Source organism: Thamnophis elegans, chromosome 3, assembly GCF_009769535.1.
Source record: "Thamnophis elegans isolate rThaEle1 chromosome 3, rThaEle1.pri, whole genome shotgun sequence".
Lineage (NCBI taxonomy): Eukaryota > Metazoa > Chordata > Lepidosauria > Squamata > Colubridae > Thamnophis > Thamnophis elegans.
The window spans coordinates 78120039-78130035 of NC_045543.1; the positions used below are offsets into that span (position 1 = coordinate 78120039).

General features: G+C 38.3%; 1 protein-coding gene across 1 annotated transcript in view; it reads right to left on the minus strand.

The window, feature by feature from the left end:
- LOC116505957 (transient receptor potential cation channel subfamily M member 3-like) overlaps positions 1-9685 on the minus strand; it is a 235731-nt gene extending 226046 nt beyond the window's left edge. The window contains 1 exon segment of the mRNA XM_032213466.1: positions 9509-9685. Coding sequence (XP_032069357.1) covers positions 9509-9685 — 177 coding nt within the window.
- Positions 9686-9997: the final 312 nt, after the last annotated feature.

The window sequence follows — 9997 nt, forward strand, 5'->3', positions numbered from 1 at the left end:
TAAATCTATTTCAATTTTAGCTTCTAATGAATTTAGCTGAATACTTTCATACACAAATTCGTATCTCTTGTTATCCATCCTTTCTTAGTTATCTGTGGTACTTATTCAAAATGCATATCCCTGAAATAAATTTCCTGTGGAAGAGGGAAGGTGTCATTTATATTTGTTGCGAACACCATGGTAGAGAAAAATGCTGTTGTAGGCAAGCAGATTTGCATGAATTAAATAAAGTATCTAAAAAAGAAGAATTAGAGAGACCAGAGCTATTGTTGTCCTTTAGAGGAGATAAAAATAAATCCTGTAAATTTCAAGACATTAGACTTTTCCTTTTTTTGTATAATGTATTTTTTCATGGTGAAGAATCCACTTTATCTATAGGCTTTCTACACAAATTAATAACATGAAAAAATCAGAATCCACAACTGATTGAAGGTCTCCATGAATAAAGAAGATTCACGACATCTTGCAACTGATTTCCAGAGTTTCAGAAATTAATAATTGGCCAATGTTCATAATGCCCTTCTTCAGCCAATCAGAGTCTGGGATTTTGTATCATCTGATTATAATAGGTCTGAAATATGTTTTTATAGCTGTTTTGGTAATTGAGGAAAAGGATTGTTCATCAAGTGCATTAATATACTAGTTAAACAACAATGGCACAAGAATACAGCCTTGTCTTACTTCTTGGCTAATAGCATATAATTTGTCATTGGCATAGCTTCCTTAGGTATTGCATTTAATTTTTATGTTAATTTTATCATACAGTTAAAGGTCAGTGATAGCACCTTTTTTCTAAGAAGAGTTTTGTAATTTGCTGCAACGATTGGGTGAAAAAAGAAATCAGACTGAAAGCTGCTCTAAAATCCATAAAAGCTGTAAAAAGTGAAACCTGTTGGTTTGTAGAATCTTTCTGCCTCATTTTTTAAGAACTAAAACATGGTCAAAGGAGGGCAAATTCTCAATCAATTTGTTCCTCCATTCATATGTTCTCTTTGACCATCTAATTTCAGAAACTTAACAGTAAGGTACTTTTCATGAACCTGATGATCAGTAACTAGTTGCAGAGTCCAATCACCTTTTTTTATAAATGGGTCGGCTAGGTCACTGGGAGGGTTTAGTAAAGTAGATAGTATTTTTTCTTTCATCTCCATTTAATCATATCTGATTTTGGAGACTGACTGGACAAGTCCCTGTAGTTTTCTTGGCATGGTTTTTCAGAAATGATTTGCCATTGCCTCCTTCCTAGGGCTGAGAGAAAGTGACTGGCCCAAGGTCACCCACCTGGCTTTCTGCCAAAGGCAGGTCTAGAATTCATGGTGTCCCAGTTTCTAGCCTGATGCCTTAACCACTACAATTAATTGTCTCTCTCGTTTAATGATTAAAATTATCTTCTTTACAAACACCTATTATGTAGGTAGGGTCAACAGAGAAGATATATTTCATTGTTTGTCTAATTTCATCACATCATGTAATCTTTCACTTTGCCCACACATATAAGGAAAGCTGAAACCCTGTCCAAGACTCTCCAAAGGCATCAAATCCGGGGCGGGTTGCTGCCGGTTTTGCTACCGATTCGCAACCCGCGCTGCACTTGCATGCGCTGTTCAGTGTAAATTGTTCTTCCCGCATGCGCAGAACAATTTACAGTGAACTGCGCACACACAGTCACTAAAAAAACAAAATGGCAGTGGCCAGCGGCAGCAAGGAAATCTGTTAGGGGGCGTGGCAGGCCTGGGTCGCTGCCGGTTCTGCGACCCAGGCCTGAATTTCACTACTGGTTCGGCCGAACCAGGCTGAACCGGCAGCAACCCACCTCTGATCAAATCTCCAGATTTCCCTTAAATCCCTTCAAAGAGATGGAAAGACACCTTATTCAACAATCTGATTTGGAGTAATTCAATGAAATCTCATTTAATTTTAATTACCTCTGGAAAGCATCACACAGCCCAATTTAACAGACGTGTAACAAAACAGGGAAATCTCAAGTGCCAATTATTTATATCTGCAAATTATTTATATCATTTACACACTTTAAAGTCAAAAAGGCATATATTCATTCAGTTATCTGTTCAGCAAATCATTTATCATAATTCCCTCAAGAACATTATTTTACTTAAGATATTGCTGTTCTTTTGTCCCTTGTATATTTAGCATAATTAACCAAGCAAGACAAACATCATCTTTCCTATTAATATTCCCACGTTCTATAGCCTCAACAGAAATGTATTTTGATAACAGTCCCTTAATCTCTTTTTACCTACCAAATTACATTTAAACATTTAAATTGCCATTATTTTTAATTCTCTTCACGTCTCATTACATTCATCTCTTACACTGATGCTGCTCTGCTAACACTATTTTTACAAGCAAATGTGTAGGCAATTTAAGAAAGGACAGCAACCAATGGCCCAGGAAAGTGAAGGAATATAACTAATCATATTTAAAAGGTCTGAGAAAACAGATGGGGCCCTCAACACATTTTGATTGTATCACAATTATGATGTGAACCATCAGACATATGTCAACAGAAAAAGGTAACACGGAGATACAAGATAAAATTCTGTCAACATGGAATAAAGTACTGAAAAGCTCTTCTAAGGAAAGAAAGAAGGTTTTTTTTTATTATTGACACAACTCTCTGATGGAAAAAGTACAAAATTGAGAGAATTAATTAAATATAATTGGTGGAAAAAGCATAACCTAATACAGTAGGCAATACAATACAATTAGTTTCTCAAAGTGTGGTAAGGACCTCTGAGGTTCCCAAGACCGTTTGGGGGGGGGGAAGGTGTTCACAAAATCAAAATTATTTGCCGATTCATACTGAAAAATAATATAGTATTAAAATCCTATCAAATAATCATGAGAAGTTGTAGTAGCAATGAGTATGCCAATTGCAATTTTTAACATGATACGTATCAATAAATATAATCCATTGAAATGAAATCTCTTGCAGGATCCTCTATGATTTTTAAAAATAGGAATGGGTCCTATTTAAGAAATGCTAAGATTCAAATTTAAGTTTAAGAAATATGTCTGTGTGTGTGTGTGTGTGTGTATGTATATGTGTAGATGGATGGTTGGAGATAAAGATATATAGTGTATATTTCAATTCCTACCTAACAGATTTCAATGAAGATGTTTATAAGGAAATGGTGTTAACTGTTTTAAAATTATGATACAGTGGTTAGAATGCAATACTGCAGGCTACTTCTACTGACTGCTGGCTGACTGCAGTTTGGCAGTTCAAATCTCAAGGGCTCAAGGTTGACTCAGCCTTTCATCCTTCCGAGGTCGGTAAAATGAGGACCCAGATTGTTGGGAGCAATATGCTTACTTTGTAAACTACTTAGAAAGGGCTGTAAAGTACTGTGAAGTGGTAATATACCGTGTTTCTCCGAAAATAAGACAGGGTCTTATTTTCTTTTGACCCCCCCAAATTTTGCTTGGGCCTTATTATTGGGGAGGGGGCTTATTGGTTTGGGGTTGCTGGGTGGCTTCTCTCTTGTGAGTGGGCACCCGAAGAGCCGGGCACAGCCTCAGGGGCAAAAGGCTGTGTTGCGCTGTTGCAGCAGCGCAACAAAGTTGCCATGAGATGATCATGCTCATAAGCAGCTGCCTGGCAACCCCCCTTTCTAGCCGGGCAGTGCGCCATTCACCGCCCCAGTAATATCCTAAAGGCACTAAGCCGCATGGCTCTCTGCCCGGCTGGAAAGAGAAGTTGCGCAAGCACTTGTTCTGCCTCCCGCTCGCATGGCTCCCAGCCTCACCATGCCCAGCTCTTCCTGCAGGGCTGGGCCAGGGCACGGCCACTGCCGTGGCCCTGCCCTGCTGCCAACCACCGCCCTGCTGCCGCCGCCACCCTGCTGCCGCCGCCACCATGCTCCAAGCATAACCGGCTTCCAAACTCCGGAGATCCGCTGACGAATCTTCCGGCAGTGGCCGCTCTGGGACTACGCTCTATGGTTGTGGGCTGACTGCGGGAAGACTCTCTGTCCCACCTGAGTCTTCCAACAAATGGAGGGCAAAAAACAGCCCCAATGGACCAACCAGTCATTTTGGAGTTGGGCAGATTCCAAATCAAATCAAACCAAATCTTCACAATAAGATTCAATTTTAGTATATTATATATAATTATCTCTTATTCCTTTAGTTCAGCCATTATTTGAAATACTGAGGGGAAAAGTCTGAAGAGTCCATTAGTCTTGTTTTTGTTGGTTTGTTGTTTTTTAAATAGGCAAACATAACTGAAGAAATAGATGAATTTGTTCAGAATGAATATGTTCATTCCATTTCTCTGAACATGAATGCCCTCCAAAAATTTCCCATGCATAAAAAAGTCTATTGGTGTGAATAACTGTAGAAAGGAAAACAGAAAAAGAGGACTGAGATAAGAAGGGAAGTTGATGAAATTTGTTTATGAAAAAGTATTTTAAATCTTTTATAATTACTTAGGGCATTTCAGTAACTCAAGGTTCAGAATTAAAATATCTATATTAATTATTAAGCAATTTTGAAGTAATAGGAAGAAAGCAAGTGTAAGAAAGTATCACACAACCCAATTTCAGTCATAGAAAAATGACAATGCTAATTAGATGTGAAGCACTAAGCCATTTATTTCACTGTCATTCACTGCTAGTTTTTATTTTACAGTCAATTTAACATGGCTGTTTTTTAAAATCACTGATCACCTGAATTATAACAGGATTTATAAGCAAACAGGTTTGCAATTTCTAAGTAAATTAACACCATGAAAAGATCTAGGAAGAATGAATATGTTACAGTTCATATTCACGTAATCCAGCACTGTATATATACTTGTCAATAATATGATACGATGCTTGTTTTTCTTCAGGAGGGAGGATACAAAAAACGGTGAAATACATATGCAGGAATGTAAATTTCCCCACTGCAAAATGGTAATATATATGAAAAATTCCAGCATCTATTATTGAATGTTGACTAAACAAGTACTTAATAAATCTGAAACCTTATTTCAGATTGTTACCAATTTCATAAAATCAAACATTCAATCTTGTTTTATTATATGAATTATTTTGCAATGCAAAACACAGTGAGTGGTTGTCATTGTTCTAAGCTAGTCTAAACCATTACTTTCAAATAATGTTTTCAACCTGAAGTTGATAGCATTTATTAGTCAACGTCTCAAATATTCAGTTGCTCACAAAAGCCTTTTTGTCACTATCGTGTCTTACTATTTTGTCACTGTCGTGTCTTACTATTTCCTATATAATCAGAGAGGGATGCCTGTGATAGAGATGGAGCCTTAAGTTTCTATATAGAAAGTAAAGAAGATGGCCTTCAGGGAGATAGGCAGAAGTTGTGGTCGAGGCAAAACTGGCTAAAGCATTTTTAAGTCAAGAACATCCAGATAACATTCCAAAGCAGTTCAGAAATCTCCATAATTTGTTGATGTATGAAAAGGTGGAGGTATAGAAAAATTGGATTTGAAAGTTTGTTATTGTAGCCAATCTCGTAATAGTAGATTTAGCCTTCCTATGTAATTTATTTCCTAGAGTCTCTAGACTGATCTACCTGATCACTTGAGATCTAATATCCATCTCCAGATATATCAATAACAATAATCATAGCAAACATATCATGTAGTGTGTTTTTTTTAGAACCTGGTGAATTTTTCCAGTGATCCCCCCAAAAGCATCATTAAATTAGATACTGTACAATAATTAATTTACACAAACACAAATATTGGTTCATGTCCTTAAGTTTCCACTTAAATCAAGCACTGCAAATAGTCTTTTTTTTAATTGCTGGAAAAATTTACAAGTTCTAAAAGTGCCTTAATGCAAACAAAGTGACAGCTCGATTTTTACAAACAATTTCACATGTGATTTCAAGACTACTCCTTTCCTCAAACCCAGTTTGGGAGGTGCTAAAATGTGATTTAGGAAAAGAAGTAGTAGAGAAGTCCTGCCCCATAAGCATAATACATATGAAAACACACCCAACAGAATTTAGAAAGTGCTTAAGGTTAAACAGAATTACTCTTTAGTTCTTTACCCAGAATCCAAGTGAGATCTGTATCATAATTCTAACTGTGATTTGTTTTTGTTTTTTAAATCACTGATTTTATACAACATCTCTAAATGAAATGTCAGGAAATTCTTCTGGATTTCTTTTGTAGCAATTATACCTAGGATTTCAGCCTTAACTTTACAGATTAAGAGATTGAGAAGGGGGTTATTTTTAATTTACTGCTACTGATGAAACAACAGCAACTGAAGTCATTGAAAAGGAAAATGTAAACCCCAATAGATAATATTTAAAACCAGTCTTGGCATTCTTGAATGCTTGAAAGTTCTTGGTAAACAGTCATTATATGGATAGATACCATACTGTACCATAACCATTACACGTACCAGTGAAGCAGAAGCAAGAATTAGGAAGAACAAAACTTCAAATTATATAGAATAGAGATTTATGATACATTCTTCTGATTCTTTAAATGATTTGAAAACAACACAAACGAAACAGGATAACTTCACCAAAACAACGCTGGATCATGCCAATTTCCTTATGTTCCCAAATCACACAGACATTAAATTTCCAAGAATTACATAATTTTAGAAGGAACTCTATAATCCAGTTGTGCTTTTCCATCTAACCACTCACCTTACGTATAGCATACTAACTGAAATTCTTCTGTAGAGTTTATTTCTGCCCTCGGACAGGCCAAGGCAACCCTGAGTGCTCATCAGTGTAATAGATGTAATAATGATTTTGTACTTTCAAAGCTGAGAGAGAGAGAGAGCAATTATTTCCTTTGTCCCTGAATACTCAATGTAATTTGACACCAGTAACACCCAACACTCTTGGCATTCAGTCCACAACTTCCATCTGTAACTCTCTTTGAACTATAAATCTCTTGGTCTGAGGAACTGACCTAATTTTGGGACTTTGTGCCTCTTCCTGATTTGTAACATCCTGCTCAGTTCTGGAGAAATGAAATAACTGCAAACTTTTATGCCACTTTTATCCTTATAAACTCTTTTCCAGATAGAGATGTTGGAGTTTTCCCTCAGAGCAAAATAGTAATCCTTTAATTATTGCTTCTTATTCTCTGTGAAGGAACCCATGCTACATTAGTCTTTACTCAGAAACATAGTTTGAAACCATGTCTGTACTTTTCTTTCAACTGTCTTGTTTATCAGGAGAGCTAGACTCATTTTAAAAAGTTCAGATATTCTTATTTTCTTTAAACTACCACTATCTGGTTAAGGAACCATATACCCAGCTTTAAATTTTTATAGTAAAATATTCTTACATAGATCAGCTCCATCCACACTTTTTCTAGCTTAGATCTAGAACTTTTTTCATAATCAGAGACATTTCAAAACATGAGAGAAGTTTTTGAATTAAAATAATATAACTGTTCTTCTGAAAGCAAAACAATTATTAAAACATAATTGTTTGCAAATTTTTGAAAGGAAAAAGTTTGAGATAGAATAAAAGATGTAAAAAAATGTTTCAAATGACAACTATGGCTTTTACGGGGTATATCGAATATATGGAACTGAATTATGGCTTATTATACAAATGAGGCAACAACATAATCAATCAAAGAATTCTGTCATTTTTCTAAATGATTTCTTAATTCTTGTCAACACATATCTTACTCCAAATTCTACTTTTTAAAAAAGCATCTTGAAATAGTGTCACTTGAAAATATATTATATGCACATTTGTTCTCCACACATATTTTTGACATCTTAATAATTATTTGTACAGGGCTTTCTTTCCAACTCAGACACATAACAGGAATTAGTTTTTGTAGTTAATATCCCTTCATTTACAGGTTGTATACTGTATGTTAGAATTATTATTTCAAGAACTATTAAAATACTGATTTTTATGATACTTATTTATACTGCTTTATTTGACAAGTAGGTTTACAACTAAAGATTTATTTACCAATAGCCAAAATAATGATACCTTACCATCTGTTTATATCAGAACCAAGTTGTCTCCAGATTTTGGTTGTCATGGCATCCATTTCATATCAAGTCCCCCTCCTCAGCTTTCTATATTCTGATTCCTATCTATTCAACCTGTTGCTGTTTTACCTGGTGCTTTCAAAATATAACACACATCTTCAGACAATTCCAAACATATAATTTATAGAGAAACTAAAAAACTATTAAGGAAAGATCTTTAACTATTTAAAATAATCTTCTAAATAAAATTAATGAATAATGCAAAGCTACTAGTCAACTGACATTGCTACCCTTCCACTTGAAACTTCATATGTTTCTGCTCAACCTAAGAGTTATATAGTCCTCATCTTCACAGTTGAGCCATTGTAACTAATTGTTGCATGGATTATGAGCCTCATTATCTCAAAATGGTCTAATAAATTATCTATTATTCTGCAACAATGAATACAGAATTGAAGAAAATACTAATCATCCCTTCCTCCAAATGCATTAGAAAGCCAACAGTAAATTGCAGACAGAATAATTACATCATTTACCAAGATACAGAACAATTAACAGCGTCCAGAAGGTAATCACCGATCGGTTCAGTTGAAGCAATTTTAACATTGTATTCAACTATCTATACACCGGGAGGAGACCTAGTCAATGAATGAAGTAATGATATATAGCAAGGTTGGGCAAGATAAGTAGGTCTTAGTAACAGGTGGATTTCACTGTTACATACTGTACTCAGATGTAGCATTAAGGGCATCTCTCCACTAAATACAAGCTTTCCTCCTGTCTTAATAAGCACCGAAGGACCATCAGCATTTGTTATGTTCCCAGCACGTGCAACGTTCATTATCACCCATGTAGCATTGCAGTCAACAGAAGGGGGAAGTTTACACCAGAGAGAAATGTGTTGTAGTGGCATAATGGATGGCAGACAATGAAGACAATCCCTTTATCGTTTAAAATGGGTCAAAGAAGGCAACACTAGATGTCGAAAGGAAAAAAAAAAGAACGGCATTATGTACAGTTAACCATTCGCTACCTGGCGCTTGTGATGTAAGACCCCCATGGAAACGAGGGTTCGAGAAATGACCCTGCTTTTATTTGCTGTAAACTACTTATATTTGGGGGAGGAGGGGTTTCCTCCACAGAAACACGAACATCAGGCCAGGTTCCTCTCAGCCTCGGCGCCACAGGAGGGGAAAAACAAACCATCGCCGAGGGCGACCCATTCACCCGAGAGAGCGCGCGCAGCCTACGGTTATGAAGTCTCCGGCACACCAACACATGCCTCGCGCTTTGATCTGGCGAAGAGCAACAGCCCCACCAACTCCCTTCCACGCCCCGTCGGAATCGGGCGCCAATTCCTCTCAGAAGAGAGAAAGTGACCGACCTCGATGGCCGCTCGAGGCCGGCCCACGAGAGACCTGGCGGGGCAGCAGGTCCACTGAGAGAAACTGGCATCCTAATAAGGCAGAAGTTGAGGCGCGCCGCACGAAAAACGGCGCCAAAGAGAACCAGAACCGAGGCAGCCGGCGGCTTACCGGAGGCTGTTGCGAAGCCAACCCAGAGCGTTTGGTGGAGCCCTGCCTGGAACTTAACCTCTTCCACGACTCCGCGAACCTCCCTCGACTGGCGCTCCGACTCCTCCGCCTGCCAAGTTCTTCCTTGTCGGAGCAGCCTTTCTCCGCCTGGCTGGGACTCCGCCACTTCTTCCCCATCTCGGTGGCCGACGGAGCCCGCGAGACATTAAGTTGAGGCTTTTCCTCAGGAAAAAAGCGCCCCGCGTCTGACTGAGGGCGGGCGAGCAAGCGGGCGTCAGGCGGCACCTCAGAGCGCTTCTTTCTCCTCGCCCTTTCTCGGCGCGCCAGGCAGCCGGCTGGCGCGCGCGCGCTCTTGGTGTAGCCGGCACGCCCGCTCCCCCGTGGGGGCTGCGGCTGCGGAGCTTTCCCTCGCTCTGGTTCGGAGCCTCGGCGGACTCTTAGGAAGAGCAGCTCCCGTGTCGCCCTTTTCCTCGACGCCGGTGGTCGAGG